Source organism: Somniosus microcephalus, chromosome 26, assembly GCF_052327205.1.
Source record: "Somniosus microcephalus isolate GS21.2 chromosome 26, FLI_Smic_1.0, whole genome shotgun sequence".
Classification (NCBI taxonomy): domain Eukaryota; kingdom Metazoa; phylum Chordata; class Chondrichthyes; order Squaliformes; family Somniosidae; genus Somniosus; species Somniosus microcephalus.
In genome coordinates, this window is record NC_141012.1 from 709,369 (window position 1) to 729,607 (window position 20,239).

Consider the following 20,239-nt stretch of genomic DNA (forward strand, 5'->3'; position numbering starts at 1 on the left):
CTCCTCCCTCCCTCCCTCCCTCCCTCCCATCCCCTCCCCTCCCTCCTCCCTCCTCTCCACCCTCCTTCCCTCCCTCCCTCCCACCCTCCCTCCCTCCCTCCACTCCCTCCCACCCTTCCTCCTCCATCCCTTCCTCCCTCCCTCCCTCCCCCTCCTCTCCTTCCCATCCTCCCTCCCTCCCTCCCTCCCTTCCCTCCTCCTCCCTCCCCCTCCCTTCCTCCCTCCCTCCCTCCCTCCCTCCTTCCTCCCTCCCTCCCTCCCTTCCCCTCCTTCCTCCCTCCCTCCCTCCTCCTCCCTCCCTCCCTCCCTTCCTTCCTCCCTCCCTCCCTCCCTCCCTTCCATCCCTCCCTCCCTCCCTCCCTTCCTCCCTCCCTCCCTTCCTTCCTCCCTCCTCCTCCCTTCCCTCCCTTCCCTCCCTCCTCCCTCCCTCCTTCCTCCCTCCCCCTCCTTCCTCCTCCCTCCTTCCTCCCTCCCTCCCTCCCTCCCTCCTTCCTCCCCTCCCTCCCTCCCTCCTCCTTCCTCCCTCCCTCCCTCCTCCTCCCTCCTTCCCCCTCCTCCCTCCTTCCTCCCTCCTCCTCCCCTCCTCCCTCCCTCCTCCCTCCTCCTCCCCTCCCTCCCTCCCTCCCTCCTCCCTCCCTCCTCCCTCCTTCCTCCCTCCCTCCTCCTCCCTCCCTCCTTCCTCCCTCCCCCCTCCCTTCCTTCCTCCCTCCCTCCCCCTCCCTCCTCCCTCCCTCCCTCCTCCCTCCTCCCTCCCTCCCTCCTCCCTCCTTCCTCCCTCCCTCCTTCCTCCCTCCCTCCTCCCCCCCCTCCCTCCCTCCTTCCTCCCCTCCCCTCCTCCTTCCTCCCTCCCTCCCCTCCCTCCTCCTTCCTCCCTCCCTCCCTCCTTCCTCCCTCCCTCCTCCTTCCTCCTCCCTCCTCCCTCCTCCCTCCCTCCCCCTCCCTCCCTCCCTCCCTCCTCCCTCCCTCCCTCCCTCCTCCCTCCCTCCCTCCTCCTCCCTCCCTCCCCCCTCCCTCCCTCCCTCCCTCCCTCCTCTCCCTCCCTCCCTCCCTCCCTCCCTCCCTCCTCCCTCCCTCCCCCTCCCTCCCTCCCTCCCTCCCTCCTCCCTCCCTCCCTCCATCCTCTCCTCCCTCCCTCCCTCCTTCCTCCCTCCCTCCTCCCTCCCCCTCCCCCCTCCCTCCTCCCCCCCCTCCCCCCTCCCTCCTCCCCCTCCCCCCTCCCTCCTCCCCCCTCCCCCCTCCCTCCCCCCTCCCCCCTCCCCCCTCCCCCTCCCCCCTCCCTCCTCCCCCCTCCCTCCTCCCCCTCCTCCTCCCCCCTCCTCCCCCCTCCCCCTTCCCCCTCCCTCCCTCCTTCCCCCTCCCTCCCTCCTTCCTCCTTCCTCCCTCCCTCCTTCCTCCTTCCTCCCTCCTCCCTCCCTCCCTCCCTCCTCCTCCCCTCCTCCCTCCCTCCTCCCTCCTCCCCTCCACCCTCCCTCCCTCCCTCCCTCCTTCCTCCCTCCCTCCTTCCTCCCTCCCTCCCTCCCTCCCTCCTTCTCCTTCCTCCCTCCCTCCCCCCTCCCTCCTCCCCCTCCCTCCTCCCTCCCCCCTCCCTCCCCCCCCCTCCCTCCTCCCTCCCCCCCCCCTCCTTCCTCCCTCCCCCCCCCCTCCTTCCTTCCTCCCTCCCTCCCTCCCTCCTTCCTCCCTCCCTCCCTCCCTCCTCCTTCCTCCCCCCCTCCCTCCTCCCCTCCCTCCTCCCCTCCCTCCTCCCCTCCCTCCTCCTTCCTCCCTCCTCCTTCCTCCCTCCCTCCTCCCCTCCCTCCTCCCTCCCTCCCTCCTCCCTCCCTCCCTCCTCCCTCCCTCCCTCCTCCCTCCCTCCCTCCCTCCTCCCTCCCTCCTCCCTCCCTCCCTCCCTCCCTCCCTCCTCCCTCCCTCCCTCCTTCCTCCCTCCCTCCTTCCCTCCCTCCCTCCTTCTTCCTCCCCTCCCTCCTTCCTTCCTCCCTCCCTTCTTCCTCCCTCCCCCCTTCCTCCCTCCCCCCTCCCTCCTCCTCCCTCCCTCCCCCCTCCCTCCTCCCTCCCTCCCTCCCCCCTCCCTCCCTCCCTCCCCCCTCCCTCCCTCCCCCTCCCTCCCTCCCTCCCCCCTCCCTCCCTCCCTCCCCCCTCCCTCCCTCCCTCCCCCCTCCCTCCCTCCCTCCTCCCTCCTCCCTCCCTCCCTCCTCCTCCCTCCCTCCTCCCTCCCTCCCTCCTCCTCCCTCCCTCCCTCCCTCCCTCCCCTCCTCCCTCCCTCCCTCCTCCCTCCTCCCCCCTCCTCCTCCTCCCTCCTCCCCCCTCCTCCTCCTCCCTCCTCCCCTCCCTCCTCCTCCCTCCTCCCCCCTCCCTCCTCCTCCCTCCCTCCCCCCCTCCCTCCTCCTCCCTCCCTCCCCCCTCCCTCCTCCTCCCTCCCTCCTCCCTCCCTCCTCCCTCCCTCCCCCCTCCCTCCTCCCTCCCTCCTCCCTCCCTCCTCCCTCCCTCCTCCTCCCTCCCTCCCCCCCCTCCGTCCCTCCCTCCCTCCCCCCTCCTTCCTCCCTCCCTCCCTCCCTCCCTCCCCCCCCTCCCTCCCTCCCCCCTCCCTCCCTCCCCCCTCCTTCCTCCCTCCCTCCCCCCCTCCTTCCTCCCTCCCTTCCCCCTCCTTCCTCCCTCCCTTCCCCCTCCTTCCTCCCTCCCTTCCCCCTCCTTCCTCCCTCCCTTCCCCCTCCTTCCTCCCTCCCTTCCCTCCTTCCTCCCTCCTTCCTTCCTTCCTCCCTCCTCCTCCCAAATGTACAGGCCGGATTCAATGGTGGGGATATGAGTCACTTTTTCGGCCTGCCCACTTCTCGAACCTCCGAGATGATGAACATCGAACAAACCAGTAACGTCAACTTTCCGGGACGCTGGGTTTTTAAAATAGACGGAGAAACAATTGACCCATCGAGGGGCTGCAGCCTGAACGGTGAGTGCGGAGATTCCTAACACACTGCCATTGGGAGCCAGACCTCTCAGCCAGTGAGTGGCCGTGGGTCAGTTCATCAGACGCCTGTCCGGGAGTATCGATTATACCGATTGTATCGGTGAGCGCGCAGCCCTCGGTTATTGGTGTGTAAACATAAATCTTGTGAGTTTTATTAAAATTCAGATCTACTTTTTACGAAGAACGTAGCCGGTTGGTGGAGCGGCCTTTCGCGGCGGTTGTTTACAGCGGGAGTGACCGGTTTCAGGAAGCTGGGAGTCGAGTCACTCTCACTTTCTCGGTGACTCGCTGTGCTCCGGGATTAATATTGGACCCGATCAGCTATTACCGCGCGTTCCGCTTCCAAATGTTTGTGCTCAATCCTGTAACTGAGTTACTTTTCCCAACCCCACTCCGTCAGGTTTATGGATCGGTTCCATAACTTGGCAATACTGTTGTGGGAGAGATTCCATGGAGGATCAGTGCCCAGCCCAGTAACTATGCTCAGCAGGTCGCCTCCTCCTCCTTCAGTGGCTGTTTTCTGTTCCAGGGCAGTTTTTCCGCCGCGGGGATGTTTTTTGGATGGATGACAAATGTCAAACGAAATGCCGGTGTCTGGATTTGGGGAACAGCATTCATTGCCAGAACCTGTCCTGTGGGCAGCTAGAGCAGTGCCATTCTGTAGCTGGCGTTTATCGGTGTGTTCCCACCCAGACCGCTTCGTGCGTGGTGTTTGGAGACCCTCACTACCACACCTTCGACGGCTTCCTATACCATTTCCAGGGAACCTGCTCCTACGTCCTTTCAAAACCGTGCTGGGAGCTGGAGAATCTGCCGAACTTCAGCATCGAGTCCAAGAACGAGAACCGGGTGGGGACCTCGGTATCTTGGCTAAGGAACATCAAAGTGAACGTTTACTCCCACAGCATCATCATTCCCAGAGGAAACTCCGGACAGGTTCTGGTGAGTTCACACATTTCAAAATCAAATCTTTGTCAAAATCTGTCACTGGAAAGAACAGAAAAATAACGACTTTGCACCGCTTTGTAATTGTAAATCAGCAATGAAACACTGGCGACTGCTGTCAATCTTCCACTTCAGAGCCTGAGTTCATGTAAAGTCCACACTGAGCGAAGATTCTTGGAAACCGCGGAGAAATGGCGTAAACGGCTCTGGGGTTACCATAAATCATTGGCCAAGGAAATTTAATCCCCTCAAGAGGCAAGAAATAATAGAGGGAGATTGCTGGAATGAGGTCCTGTGTATCCGGCTGATGTGAGCGCACGGGTATCATTCTGCGACCTCCCGCCTAAAGATTGGACTCCCTGTAATTACCGTTAACTCCCGGGGTTCGAAACCACTTCTGCTGGATTGCCAGACTGATCGTGTTACTTCAAACTCTTCCACTTATGTTCCTGCTGAAAGGCAGAATTAGCATTTTGGAGTCGCCCCAGTTGGTGTGTGTGGCGGCGCAGGGCAGGGAATTTGTGCCCTGGCTTCAAGCCTGATTCCAAAAGAAATGAGGAATGCACAGTCCCCAATACCAGGCTTGAAATGGAGTTAAACTCTCCCAGGATTTAATCACATTCTGGCATGAAGTGTTGGAGATTGTAACTCGTCTTTCAGGGGCAATTAAGACCCGTGGGATTTTTTGTATATCACAAGTAAATCGAGATCAGGAAGCTCATTAAAAACACCCGTTTATAAAAAGCGAATTGCTTTTTTATCATAGAATCATAGAATGATACAGCACAGAAGGAGGCCATTCGGCCCATCGTGCCTGTGCCGGCTCTTTGAAAGAGCTCTCCAATTAGTCCCACTCCCTGCCCTTTCCCCACAGCCCAGTGAATTTCTCCTTTTATCCAATCCCCTCGAGGGGAACATAAGGAGTAGGCCCTACGGCCCCTCGGGCCTGCTCCGCCATTCAATAGGAGCAGGAGTAGGCCCTACGGCCCCTCGGGCCTGCTCTGCCATTCGATAGGAGCAGGAGCAGGCCATACGGCCCCTCGGGCCTGCTCCGCCATTCAGTAGGAGCAGGAGTAGGCCATACGGCCCCTCGGGCCTGCTCCACCATTCAATAGGATCATGGCTGATCCGAATCTAGGCTCACGTCCACTTCCCTGCCCTCTCCCCGTAACCCCTAATTCCCTTATCAGCTAGGAAACTGTCTATCTCCATTTTAAATTTATTTAATGTCGCAGCTTCCACAGCTCTGAGGTAGCAAATTCCATAGATTTACTACCATCTGAGTGAAGAAGTTTCCCCTTATCTCAGTTTTGAAAGGGCAGCCCCTTATTCTAAGATTATGCCCCCTAGTTCTAGTCTCACCCATCAGTGGAAACATCCTCACCGCATCCACCCGATCAAGCCCCCTCACAATTTTATATGTTTCGATAAGATCGCCTCATTCTTCTGAACTCCAACGAGTAGAGGCCCAACCTACTCAACCTTTCCTCATACGTCAACCCCCTCATCTCCGGAATCAACCTAGTGAACCTTCTCTGAATCGCCTCGAGAGCAAGTATATCTTAAATATGGAAACCAAAACTGCACGCAGTATTCCAGGTGTGGCCTCACCAATACCCTGTATAACTGCAGCAAGACTTCCCTGTTTTTTATACTCCATCCCCCTTGCAATAAAAGCCAAGATTCCATTGGCCTTCCTGATCACCTGCTGCACCTACATAGATACATAGATACATAGAAGATAGGAGCAGGAGTAGGCCATTCGGCCCTTCGTGCCTGCTCCGCCATTCGATGAGATCATGGCTGATCCTTTAATTCAGTATCCCGTCCCCGCCTTCTCTCCGTAACCCTTAACCCCTTTTGCCCGTAGAAATATATCTAATTCCCTCTTAAATATATTTAATGAGCTGGCGTACACTGCCCTCTGTGGCAATGAGTTCCACAGGTTCACCACTCTCTGAGTGAAGAAATTCCCCCTCATCTCTGTCCTAAATGGTTTAGCCCTTATCCTTAAATTATGTCCTCTAGTTCTGTTCTCACCCGCCAAGGGAAACATTCCTTCTGCATCCAGTCTGTCTAGACCTGTCAGAATTTTATACACTTCTATGAGGTCCCCTCTCAATCTTCTAAACTCCAGTGTGTACATCCCTAAACTACATAGTCTCTCCTCATAGGTCATTCCCGCCATTCCTGGTATCAGCCTGGTGAATCGCCGCTGCACCCCCTCCATGGCAAGAACATCCTTCCTCAGATGAGGCGACCAAAACTGTACACAGTACTCGAGGTGTGGTCTCACCAGTGCCCTGTACAGCTGCAGCAAGGTATCCCTGTTCCTGTATTCTAACCCTTTTGCTATGAAGGCCAGCATACCGTTTGCCTTCTTGACCGCCTGTTGCACCTGCATGCTCGCCTTCAGTGACTGGTGTACAAGAACACCCAGGTCTCTCTGTACTTCCCCCTCTCCCAATCTATTGCCATTTAAATAATAATTTGCCCTCCCGTTCCTGCACCCAAGGTGGATAACTTCGCACTTGTCCACATTATAGTGCATCTGCCATTTATCCGCCCAATCGCCCAGTCTGTCCAAATCGCACCTGCATACTAACTTTTTGTATTTCATGCGCCAGGACCCCCAGATCCCTTTGTACTGTAGCACTTTGCAGTTTCTCTCCATTTAGATAATAACTTGCTCTTTGATTTTTTTCTGCCAAAGTGCATAACCTCACACTTTCCAATATTATATTCCATCTGCCAAATCTCTGCCCACTCACTTAGCCTGTCTATGTCCTTTTGCAGGTTTTTTATGTCCTCCTCACTCACTGCTTTCCCTCCCATCTTTGTATTGTTGGCAAACTTGGATATGTTGCACTCGGTCCCTTCCTCCAAATCGTTAATATAGATTGTAAAGAGTTGGGGTCCCAGCACTGACCCCTGCGGAACACCACTAGTTACTGATTGCCAGCCCGAGAACGAACCATTTATCCCAACTCTTTGTTTTCTGTTAGATAGCCAATCTTCCACCCATGCCAGTATATTACCCCCAATCCTGTGATTTTTTTTTTTTTTATCTTGATCAGTAATCTTTTGTGTGGAACCTTGTCAAATGCCTTTTTGGAAGTCCAAATACACTACATCCACTGGTTCCCCTTTATCCACCCTGTATGTTACGTCTGATATACCTATCAATTCATTCCATGAAAAGCGACGAGTTAAGATTGTAACTATAGGTTTTTATTGGCTAAATAACAGAGCCCACCCTCGTGGGCGATCGGTTCCAACAAGGGAGAATACTAGCCAAGCGGTCACCTTTATACCTGGGCAAGCAGGCGGAGCCATGGGCGGAGTCAGCTGAGGTAAGCCCAGGTATAGCAGTGTGCGTGGCAAGAGGTAACCTTGTGTAGCGGTAACAACAACGTCCTCAAAGAATTCGAGCAAATTTGTCAAACATGACTTCCCCTTCATAAAACCATGCTGACTGTCCTATTAAATTATGTTTATCCAAATGCTCTGTTACTGTTTCCTTAATAATGGACTGCAACATTTTGCCAACCACAGATGTTAGGCTGACTGGTCTATCGTTTCCAGCTTTTTGTCTACTTCCCTTCTTAAATAAGAGTGTTACATTAGCAGTTTTCCAATCTGCTGGGACATTTCCTGAGTCCAGGGAGTTTTGGAAAATAATCACCAATGCATCCACAATCCCTACCGCCACTTCTCTCGAGACCCTAGGATGTAGGCCATCAGGTCAGAGGGATTTATCCGCCTTAAGTCCCATTATTTTACCAAGTACCATCTCCTTAGTGATTTTAATCGTGTTTAGCTCCTCCCCCCCCCCCCCCTTGCCCCCTGTTTGTCCAATGTTGGGATATTTTTAGTGTCCTCTACTGTAAAGACTGATACAAAATATTTGTTCAGCATCTTTGCCATCTCCATGTTTCCCACCACTAGTTTCCCGGTCCCATCCTCTAAGGGACCAACGTTCACTTTAGCCACCCTTTTTCTTTTTATATAGCTGTAGAAACTCTTGCTATCTGTTTTTATATTTTTTGCTAGTTTACTTTCATAATCTATCTTCCCTTTCTTAATTAATCTTTTAGTTATTTGCTGGCTTTTAAATGCTTCCCAATCTTCTATCCTCCCACTAGATTTGGCTACTTTATATGCCCTTGTTTTCAGTTGGGTACTATCCTTTATTACTTTAAGCCACGGATGGCTGTCGTTTCTTTTACTCCCCTTTTTCCTCAGTGGAATATATTTATCTTGAAAGATGTGAAATATCTCCTTGAATGTAGACCACTGCTCTTGTACTGTCTTACACTTTAATCTGTTTTCCCAGTCCACTTTAGTCAATTCTACTCTCATACCTTCATAGTCTCCTTTATTTAAGCTTAGTACGCTGGTTTGAGATCCAACTCTCTCCCCCTCAAACTGAATTTGGAATTCAACCATATGATGGTCACTCATTCCAAGGGGAGTGAGAAGGGGTTAGAGGGGGAGTGAGTTGGGGAGGGAAGGGGTTGGGGGAGAGGAGACAGAATTGAATGTAGGTGATGTCCAGCAGCAGTCATCCAGTCCACATGAGATTTGACCCTCTTCTTTGCTTGCCTGTAGGTGGATGGATTGGCCGCCACGTTGCCAGTGCAGCTGGAGATGGGAGCGATTAAAGTTTATCGGAGCGGAGTAGCGACTGCGGTGGAGACTGACTTTGGTCTGTTGTTAACTTTTGACGGTGAACATTACGCCTCGATCTCGCTGCCCAGCTCCTATCTCAATAACACATGTGGACTGTGCGGGAACTTCAATAATAACCCGGCGGACGATAACCTACTCCCAGAAGGAACCCCCTCTGACTCGCTGGCGGAGCTGGGCACTGGCTGGCGGGCTGACGATTGGGACTGGTTCTGCAAACATGACTGTGCAGAAAACTGCAGCGTCTGCGACCCGCAAACCGAGTCTTTCTACTACAGACCGGACTACTGCGGCATCATGAACAAGACGGATGGGCCGTTCCGTGACTGCCGTACGGTGGTGGACCCCATTAGCTTCGTGATCAGCTGTGTGTATGACATGTGCGCAAACCGAGACAACATCACCACTCTCTGCCAAGCCATTCAGGCTTATGCCCTGAGTTGCCAGGCTGTGGGAATCACCATCGGGCCCTGGAGATCCCGAACCTTCTGTGGTAAGAATACTTGAACCGGGAGAGAGGCGTCGTGAAACATCCGGCTGGGTATTTGTGACTTTGCCTTTGTTTTAACCTTGTTTTAAATTTGTTTCAATTCCCGTTTGCCCCTGAATACGATAGATGCTGAGCACAGTCATGTACAACGAATGAAAACTGAGAAAGACTTTGCTCAAAACAGGGTGAAGAAACTACAATCGTTGTTGGAACAGCAAATTAACCTTCAGAACGACATTAACTGAAATGAAATGAGGGACAAATAAGAGAAATAACATTAAAATATTATCAGAGTGGCACCCGCTCCGATTGTAATTCATCTTGGGATATGTCCATTGCCCACTAGCCATTGCTATCACCCATTGTCCACTGCCCATCGCCCATTTCCCCATAGTCCATCATCTATTGTCAAGAACATAACATCAGAATTAGGAACAGGAGTAGGGGTAGGCCATTCAGCCCTTCGAGCCTGCTCTGCTATTCAATAAGATCATGGCTGATCTTCAACCTCAACTCTACTTTCCCGCCTGATCCCCAAATCCCTTGATTCCCCGGAGTCCAAAAATGTATCGATCTCCGTCTTTAATATACTCAGCATCCACAGCCCTCTGGGGTAGAGAATTCCAAAGATTCACAACCCTCTGGGTAAAGAAATTCCTTCTTGTTTCAGTCTTAAATGGCCGACCCCCTAGTTCTAGACTCTCCAGTCAGGCAAAGCAACCTCTCCGCATCGACCCTGTCGACCCCCCTCGGAATCTTATGTTTCAATACGATCGCCTCTCATTCATCTAAACTCCAGAGAGTATCGGCCCAATCTCTCCTCATAGGACGGCCCTCTCATCCCAGGGATCAGTCTAGTGAACCTCTGTTGCACCGCCTCTAAGGCAAGTATATCCTTTCTCAGATAAGGAGACTTCCTTACTCTTGTTCTCCAACCCCCTTGCAATAAAAGCCAACATGTCATTTGCCTTCCTAATTGCTTATTGTACCTGCATTGTCCATTGTCAACGTTCATTTATTAATTTCCAGTTTGACATTTTCATCTTTGACTTTTTTTTTCTTTATCTATTTTCAGTGTGGCACAAACCAGGTTATGGTCACTATTTCCCAAGTGTTCCCAGGGTTTGTTATGTGTCAACAAGAAAAAAACTTGCATTATATAGTGCCTTTTAATGTAGGAAATATTCCAATGCACTTCACAGGAGCAAACTCAGATTAAAAATTGACACCAAGCCAAAGAAGGAGATGTTAGGAAGGGTGACTAAAAGCTTGGACAAAGAAATAGGTTTTAATCAGGGTTTTAAAGGAGGAGAAAGAGGTGGAGAGGTTTAGAGGGAATTCCAAAGCTGATGTCTGAAGGCACAACTGCCAATAGTGGGACAAAAGGAGTGGGGATGCATAAGAGGCCAGAGTTGGATGAATGCAGAGTTCTCGGAAGGTTAGAACATAAGAAATAAGAGCAGGAGTAGACCATGCAATGCCTCGAGCCTGCTCCGCCATTCAATATGGTCATGGCTGATCATCGACCTCGATCTCCATATCCCTTGATTCCCCTAGAGTCCAAAAATCTATCGATCTCAGTCTTGAATATACTCAAAGACTCAGCATCCACAGCCCTCTGGGGCAGAGAATTCCAAAGATTCACAACCCCCTGAGCGAATTCCTCATCATCTCAGTCTTGAATGGCCTACCCCTTCTCCTGAGACTATGCCCCCTAGTTCTAGGCACTCCAGCCAGGGGAAATGACCTCTTCGCATCGACCCTGTCAATCCCCTTCTGAATCTTGTATGTTTCAATACGATCACCTCTCATTCTTCTAAACTCCAGGGAGTATCGGCCCATTCTACACAATCTCTCATCATAGGACAGTTCTCTCATCCCAGGAATCAATCTAGTGAACCTTCGCTGCACCGCCTCCAAGGCAAGTTTATCCTTCCTTAGATAAGGAGACCAGAACTGTGCCCAGTACTCCAGGTGTGGTCTCACCAGGGCCCTGTACAATTGTAGCAAGACTTCCTTACTCTTATACTCCAACCCCCTTGCAATAAAGGCCAACATGCCATTTGCCTTCCTGTACCTGCTTGCTGTACCTGCATGCTAGCTTTCTGTGTTTCTTGCACGAGGACACCCAAATCTCTCTGAACACCAACATTTGAAAGTTTCTCACCATTTAAAAAAATGTTCTGTTTTTCTATTCTTCCTACCAAAGTAAATAACCTCACATTTCCCTACATTATACTCCATCTGCCACTTTACTGCCCACTCACTTAGTCTATCTATATCCCTTTGCAGCCTCTGTGTTCTCCTCACAGCTTACTGTCCCACCTAGCTTTGTATCATCAGCAAACTTGGATACATTACACTCGGTCCCTTCATCTAGGTCATTTAATATAGATTGTAAATAGCTGAGGCCCCAACACTGATCCTTAGAGCACCCCACTAGTTATAGTCTGCCAACCTGAAAAAGATCCGTTTATCCCTGCTCTCTGTTTTCTGTCCGTAAACCAATCCTCTATCCATGCTACTATATTACCCCCAACCCCATGAGCCCTAATCTTGTGTAATAACCTTTTATGTGGCACCTTATTGAATGTCTTTTGGAAATCCAAATATACTACATCCACCAGTTCCCCTTTATCTACCCTGCTAGTTACATCCTCAAAAAGTTCTTAATAAATTTGTCAAACACGATTTCCCGTTCAGAAAATCATGTTGACTCTGCCTAATCATGTTATGATTTTCTAAGTGACTTGATACCACTTCCTTAACAATGGATTCCATAAGAACATAAGAACATAAGAAATAGGAGCAGGAGTAGGCCAATCGGCCCCTCGAGCCTGCTCCACCATTCAATAAGATCATGGCTGATCTGATCCTAACCTCAAATCTTCTATCACTCTGCATCTACCCGAACCCATGTGATCTCCCGGGAGAGGCGAAAAACCAGATAAAGACCCAATGGCCAATTTGGGAGAAAAAAATCTGGGAAATTCCTCTCCGACCCATCTAGGCGATCGAAATTCTTCCAGGAGATCACTCTGTCCATATATTTTCTACAGTACTTACCTTCTGTAAAGGCGATCTCCACCCCAGCCAGGAACAGGAATAAAACCATCTCCTGAAATCTAACACAGAATTAGAACACAGTAGGAGCAGAACAAGGCTACACGGCCCCTGGGCCCACTCCACTACCCACAGGGCCATGACCATTCCGAACCTAGACTCGTGTCCAATTTCCTGCCCGCTCCCCGTAACCCTTAATTCCCTTTACTTCTAGGAAACTATCTATTTCTCTTTTAAATTTATTTAATGATGTAGCTTCCACAGCTTTCTGGGGCAGCAAATTCCACAAACCTACCACCCTCTGAGTGAAGAAGTTTCTCCTCATCTCAGTTTTGAATGAGCAGCCCCTTATTTTAAGATTATGCCCCCTAGTTCTAGTTTCACCCATCATTGGGAACATCCTCACCGCATCCACCCGATCAAGCCCCTTCACAATCTTATATGTTTCAATAAGATCGCCTCTCATTCTTCTGAACTCCAATGAGTAGAGTCCCAATCTACTCAACCTCTCCTCATATGACCACCCCCTCATCCCTGGGATTAACCGAGTGAACCTTCTTTGTACTGACTCGAGAGCAAGTATGTCTTTTCTTAAGTATGGACACCAAAACTGTATGCAGTATTCCAGGTGCGGTCTCACCAATACCTTGTACAACTGCAGCAATACCTCCCTGTTTTTATATTCCATCCCCCTAGCAATAAACGCCAACATTCCATTGGCCTTCTTAATCACTTGCTGCACCTGCATACTAACTTTTTGAGTTTCGTGCACCAGGACCCCCAGATCCCTTTGTACTACAGTACTTTCCAGTTGCTTGCCATTAAGATAATAACTTGCTCTATGATTTTTCCTGCCAAAGTGCATAACCTCACACTTTCCAGTATTGTATTCCATCTGCCAAATCTCTGCCCACTTACTTAGCCTGTCTATGTCCCTTTGCAGGTTTTTTATGTCCTCCTCACTCACTACTTTCCATCCCATCTTTGTATCATCTGCAAACTTTGATATGTTACACTCGGTCCCCTCCTCCAAATCGTTAATATAGATTGTAAAGAGTTGGGGACCCAGCACTGACCCCTGCGGAACACCACTAGTTACTGGTTGCCAATCTGAGAACGAACCATTTATCCCAACTCTCTGCTTTCTGTTAGAGAGCCAATCCTCCACCCACACCAGAATATTACCCCCAATCCCGTGATTTTTTATCTTGAGCAATAATCTTTTGTGTGGCACCTTGTCAAATGCCTTTTGGAAGTCTAAATACACTACATCCACTGGTTCCCCTTTATCCACCCTGCATGTTACTTCCTCAAAAAACTCAAGCAAATTTGTCAAACATGACTTCCCCTTCATGAAACCATGCTGAGTTTGTCCTATTAAATTATGTTTATCCAAATGTCCCGTTACTGTCTCCTTAATAATGGACTCTAACATTTTACCAACCACAGATGTTAGGCTAACAGGTCTATAGTTTCCAGCCTTCTGCCTACTACCCTTTTTAAATAAGGGTGTTACATTAGCAGTTTTCCAATCTGCTGGGACCTTTGCTGAGTCCAGTGAGTTTTGGAAAATTATTACCAATGCATCCACAATCCCTACCGCTACTTCCCTCAAGACCCTAGGATGCAAGCCATCAGGTCCAGGGGATTTATCCGCCTTGAGTCCCATTATTTTACCAAGTACCACTTCCTTAGTGATATTAATCGTATTTAGTTCCTCCCCCCCCCCCTAGAGCCCCCTGTTTGTCCAGTGTTGGGATATTCTTAGTGTCCTCTACTGTAAAGACTGATACAAAATAATTGTTCAGTGTTTTTGCCATCTCCATGTTTCCCACCATTAATTTCCCGGTCTCATCCTCTAAGGGACCAACATTTACTTTAGCCACCCTTTTTCTTTTTATATAACTATAGAAACTTTTACTGTCTGTTTTTATATTTTTTGCTAATTTACTTTCATAATCTATCTTCCCTTTCTTAATCAATCTTTTAGTTATTTTTTGCTGTCTTTTAAAGACTTCCCAATCTTCCATCCTCCCACTAGATTTGGCTACCTTATATGCTCTTTTTTTTAGTCGGATACTATCCTTAATTACTTTACTTAGCCACGGATGGCTATCTTTTCTTTTACACCCTTTTTTCCTCAGTGGAATATTTTTTTTTTGGAAGTTGTAAAATAACTCCTTAAATGTACACCACTGATCATGTACCGTCTTACCCTTTAATCTATTTTCCCAGTCCACTCTAATGAATTCCGCTCTCATACCTTCATAGTCTCCTTTATTCAAGCTCAGCACGCTTGTTTGAGATCCAACCTTCTCACCCTCTAATTGAATATGGAACTCAACCATGTTATGGTCACTCATTCCAAGGGGATCCTTCACTAGGACATTTTTAATTAATCCTGTCTCATTACACAGGACCAAATCTAAGGTTGCTTGCCCCCTGGTCGGTTCAGTCACATACTGCTCAAGAAACCCATCCCTAATACACTCAATGAACTCATCCTCAAGGCTGCTCTGCCCAATTTGATTTGTCCAGTTAATACGATAATTAAAATCCCCCATAATTATAGCTGTTCCCTTATTACAAGCCTCAACTATTTCTTGATTAATACTCCGTCCAACAGAGTTGCAACTGTTCGGAGGCCTATAGACTACACCCACTAGTGTTTTTTTCCCCATATTATTCCTTATCTCCACCCAAACTGTTTCACTATCCTGCTCTTTCCCAATGACTGGCCTGTAGTTCCCTGATTTTTCTCTCCTTTTTTGAATAGCGGTGTTACATTTGTGACCTTCCAATCTGCTGGGACCATTCCAGAATCTAGAGAATTTTGGAAGATCAAAACCAGTGCATCCACTGTCTCTTCAGCCACCTCTTTTAGAACCCTAGGATGTAGGCCGTCAGGTCCAGGGGATTTGTCAGCTTTTAGTCCCATTAGTTTCTCTAGTACTTTTTCTCTACTTATATTAATTACATTAAGTTCCTCACCCTCATTAGACCCTTGGTTCCCCACCATTTTGGTCTGCTTTTTGTGTCTTCTACTGTGAAGATGGATACAAAATAATTGTTTAACATTTCTGCCATTTCCTTATTCCCCATAATAATTTCTCCTGTCTCAGCCTCTAAGGGACCAACGTTTACTTTTGCTACTCTCCTTTTTACATACTTGTAGAAACTCTTACAATCTGCTTTTATATTTCTTGCTAGTTTTCTCTCATTCTATTTTTCCCTCTTTATCAATTTTTATCAAAGGTTGTAGGACTGGAGTAGATTACATAGATACAGAGGGAGAGATTTGAACATAAGGATAAAACTTGTATCTGAGGTGTTGTTGGGCCAAGATCCAATGTAGGTCAGCGAGCACAGGAGTGATGGGACTTGCTTTTAGAGGGGCTCTTTTCCATCACGCATCAAACTGATTGAAGCCTGCAGTGCAGAGGCTCAGACCAGTTCCTACTTAAAATAACAATCGAGGACCTATTTATTTTGCAGGTCCTCGATTTCCATCTTAAAAGGGCCTATCACCTGAAACAAGTGGGCGCTTTGGACACCTGGCGATAGACCCCTTTTTAAAATGGAGACTGACGCATCAGCGGTGTTAATGGGGTGGTAAAGCTACTGACTCCATCTTGAGGCTGTTACACCCCACACCCCCTGTTATGGGCAGGTGAGGGCATTCGAAATCTACTCCAGTGGACTGTTTGGCCCCAGTTGTTGATTTTAGTGTTGTAAGTTCTTTTATGTATATTTGCGTGCATACCTGTATTAGATTCAATGTATTGTTTGAGCCATCAACTAATGTTAGTTGGCACCCCATTGTGTTCCATTGGTCACATTACATTACATTGACCGCCATTTACTGCTGCAGTCCTTTTTAGAATCCTGAGACCACTCACCATTTTTAATATATTCTAGAAAGCCCAGGTCAGTGGCAGGAGGTACTTAACCTGGGGTTCCGAATTCCAGTGGGTGGTGGTTATTTTATTAGGCATAATCACCTCCTTGTGTCTCTCCTTTAGCCTTGCCCTGTCCAGAATGGAGCCACTATGAGGTGTGTACCAGCAGCTGTCCAGCCACCTGCACTGACCTGATTTCGCCCTTGTACTGTACCAGGCCCTGCACCGAAGGCTGTCAGTGTGATGAGGGCTACGTACTCAGTGGTAATAACTGTGTCCCACTTGAGGAGTGCGGCTGTGAGTTCCATGAGCGCTACTATCCCTTCAAAACAAAGTTCTGGGCAACTGATGACTGCACTGTGCACTGCCTGTGTGAGGGTAACGCCGAGGTGCTGTGTGAGAATAAGACTTGCTCGGAAGGAGAGTTCTGTCTTGTGGAGCACGGGATTCTAGGATGCTATCCCAAGAGAGCGGCTGTGTGCATGGTCTCGCGCAATAATGGGCTGCAAACTTTTGATGGCGCGTCCTTTGATTTCCGGAATGAATATGCGTACACGCTGCTCAAAATCTGCGGATCGAACAGTTACAATCTGTCTCAGTTTGAAATCAAACTGGGAAGAAAGAAAATGGTAAATGGTTCCTGGATAAAATCGCTGACTATAAAGTTCCCTGATCATGAAATAAAGATTGGAGGCAGCAACATCATCAAGGTAAGAACTGAGAAAATATTATCCCATATCCATGTTGTAACTAATTTATTGTAACATTCTGATCTACCCCCTCCTCTCACTGTAACTCTGATATACCCCTCACTGTAACACTGATATACCCCTCACTGTAACACTGATATACCCTCACTGTAACACACTGCCATATACCACACCCTCACTGTAACTCTGATATACCCCTCACTGTAACACTGATACACCCCTCACTGTAACTCTGATACACCCCTCACTGTAACTCTGATACACCCCTCACTGTAACTCTGATACACCCCTCACTGTAACTCTGATACACCCCTCACTGTAACTCTGATACACCCCTCACTGTAACACTCTGCCATATACCACACCCTCACTGTAACTCTGATATACCCCTCACTGTAACTCTGATATACCCCTCACTGTAACACTGATATACCCCTCACTGTAACACTGATATACCCCTCACTGTAACACTCTGCCATATACCACACCCTCACTGTAACTCTGATATACCCCTCACTGTAACACTGATATACCCCTCACTGTAACACTGTTACACCCTTCACTATCACTCTGAAATACCCACACTCCTCACTTCCATGAAGGGTGTATCACATATGACTGGAGTATATCAGAGAGTTAGTGTGTCAGTGTGCTTCAATAAGGGTGTATCAGAGAGTGTTGCAGTGAGGGGTGCAGGGTGTATCTAAACTTCAATGTGCATTCAAAGTGGGTTTGCGTGCAGGAAACTAGTTTGTCTGTACAGCGAGACTCCCCACCCCGCACCCATAATTTTAATTTTACTGGATGAAGCAGTAACTCATTTTGTCCTGGTTATAGGTTAATGCTTTTGCAATTTCCTTGCCGTTTATGCATTCATCTGGAAAATTGAAGATCTACAGGAATGGAAATGACACCATGGTGGAATTGGACAAGAGTTTCCAAATCCTGTATTCGAGTGAGGATCGTGTAAATTTAACACTCTCCACTGCCTATTACAACAACACTTGTGGTCTCTGTGGATACTTTAACGGTAATCCCACCGATGACTTCCGTAAAACCAATGGGAAGCTAACGGAAAATGCTGCAGAATTTGTGGATAATTGGAAGACATTTGCTGATGATATGACATGTAATGGCCAGTGTGAGGAGCTGTACACTGTGTGTACAAATGAGGATTTAATTCTGTATCAAGGAATCTCTTTATGTGGAATGATCAATGATCCCAATAACGGCTCCTTCCTCAACTGTCATGAAGTTGTCAATCCTTCTCCCTTCTTCAGAAGTTGCCTCTATACCATGTGTTTAAATGGTGGAAACGTAACTGCCCTTTGCAGCTCCCTACAAGCTTATGCGGACGCCTGCATTGGTGCCGAGGCCGCGCTGCCTAACTGGAGAAGCAGCACCTTTTGCCGTAAGTTATTCAGAGAAAAAGTGGGTACCATCCCGTACCCGGTGTCTGTAGCACTGTACCATCCCGTACCCGGTGTCTCAGATAATTGAATTTTAATTTGATTAAATTCAAATGTTTAGATTTGGATTTCTATTTTAAATGGCAAACTTTCACACACCCTATTAAATTGTTAAATAAATAATTCTCTGGTTACCACTCGGGACAGCTTTTAGAGAAGGAAAACTTATTGAAACATACCTGCACATATGATTGGATTTCATTTCTTGCCTACATTTGTAGTTCTTACATTTTGGGTCTGGCTGGTGGTTCAGGGACATGTTGGGATTTTTTTTTGCCGGACATCATTTTGCTGTACTCGCCCAATCACACAGGAAGCTCGACTGATTTGCATGCTCGGCCTTCGTCTAAAAACGGGGGGGGAAATTCGGTTGGTTTGCGCCTCCCATTAGCGCCTTAAAAGGGTGCTAATGGGGCACAAAGCAACCAGCGCCCAGGTGCGGCGATGTTTGCGCCGCTCGCGAAATTGACGACATTTTGCAGCGGTGCTAAACAGTACCGCCACGATCTCCTGTGCCCACAAATCGTGATGTCAGTCGAGCGTGCAATGCCCCAGACTGGATATTGAGTGGTGCCCCCACCTTATCGCCTGCCGCTAGCAATGACAGGATGAGGGGAACGTTTTGCAGTCGGGAAGGGACTGGGGGAGTGCTATTTAAAGGCGGCCAGTTCTTGCCTTTTTTTCAGCGACATCTTTGCACCACACATTCTGAGTGAGAGAAACACACTTCTCAACACAGCATTGAATCTCTCCAGGAGTTTTGGGTACTGAGCAGTACTTTACAGGTTCATTTTGATTTGATCTTCCTTGCATCAATTTAGAAGAGACTATGGGGGCTGCACTCTAACATCTTTCCCTGGGCCTCTCCATTGTTCTTTCCAGCAGAAATGATGTACAGGTCGCTCCAGGCCGAGATTCAAGGCTGCAATGAGCAGGGTGTGGATGGAGAGCAAGATTGACCCTCCCCTTTAAGAACTGGCCGCGCCAGTGTGTCTGTTCTCCATTGCTGACTGACATCACATGAACTTCACCAGCGCTCTGAGATAGCGCCTCGCTCCTTGGCATTAGCACCTTAAGAGAAGTGTGTAGCGCCTGATTTAGCGCTCCAATCACCTCCAGGGGCGATAGAAGCCAAGTTTGCAGTTGGAGGCGATAAATAGCGCTAGGCGCTAAACTTTGCACCCAGCCAATAATTGCACCCCAAACGGCGCGATACCGAATTCCTCCCCCCCCCCCCCCCCCCCGGGCCAGGAGGTGAGTTGCCAGTGCTAATAGCTGTGCTTACAGGCCGGAAGGGAGGAAATCTAGCGGAACAGGGAGTGTCGTGGGGTTGCAGCAGCACGGTAAAGGGGAGGGCTGGAAAGACTGGGGGTATCAATGGAGCAGCAGATTTCAATGTAAAGAGCACCAAGCATCAAAGAGTTGAACATAGGAAGCCTGTAACGTTTGGAAGACCTGAAAATAATGAAGAAATAATGAAGCAATCTTTTATTGCAAACTTCTGGCGTGACATCGGCCGTCTCCATTTCTCTGCTCCCCTCACTCACTCCAACCTACCTCCCTCTGAACTTGCAGCACTCCATTCTCTCAGATCCAATCCGGACATCATCATTAAACCTGCTGACAAGGGTGGTGCTGTTGTTGTTTGACGAACCGACCCCTACCATGCAGAAGCTGAACGCCAACTCTCCGACACCACCTCCTACCTCTGCCTGGACCATGACCCCACTACCGAACATCAAGCCACCGTTTCCAAGACTGTCACTGACCTCATCTCCTCTGGAGATCTTTCCCCCCCACTGCCACCAACCTCATAGTTACCCAACCCCGCACAGCCCGCTTCTACCTCCTTCCCAAGATCCACAAACAGGACTGCCCTGGTAGACCCATCGTTTCAGCCTGTTCTTGCCCCACGGAACTTATCTCTTCCTATCTCGACTCTTTCTCCCCTTGTCCAGTCTCTTCCCACCTACATCCGCGACTCTTCCGACGCCCTCCGCCACTTTAACAGTTTC

General features: G+C 49.2%; 1 protein-coding gene across 1 annotated transcript in view; it reads left to right on the forward strand.

Moving 5' to 3' along the window:
• Nucleotides 1–20,239, forward strand: part of tecta (tectorin alpha) — a 97,628-nt gene that overhangs the window by 27,041 nt on the left and 50,348 nt on the right. Inside the window, exons 7-11 of the mRNA XM_085968215.1 lie at nt 2,776–2,941; nt 3,489–3,901; nt 8,516–9,086; nt 16,169–16,755; nt 17,593–18,166. Of these exons, the coding sequence (XP_085824341.1) occupies nt 2,776–2,941; nt 3,489–3,901; nt 8,516–9,086; nt 16,169–16,755; nt 17,593–18,166 (2,311 nt within the window). The remainder of the gene's footprint in view (nt 1–2,775; nt 2,942–3,488; nt 3,902–8,515; nt 9,087–16,168; nt 16,756–17,592; nt 18,167–20,239) is intronic.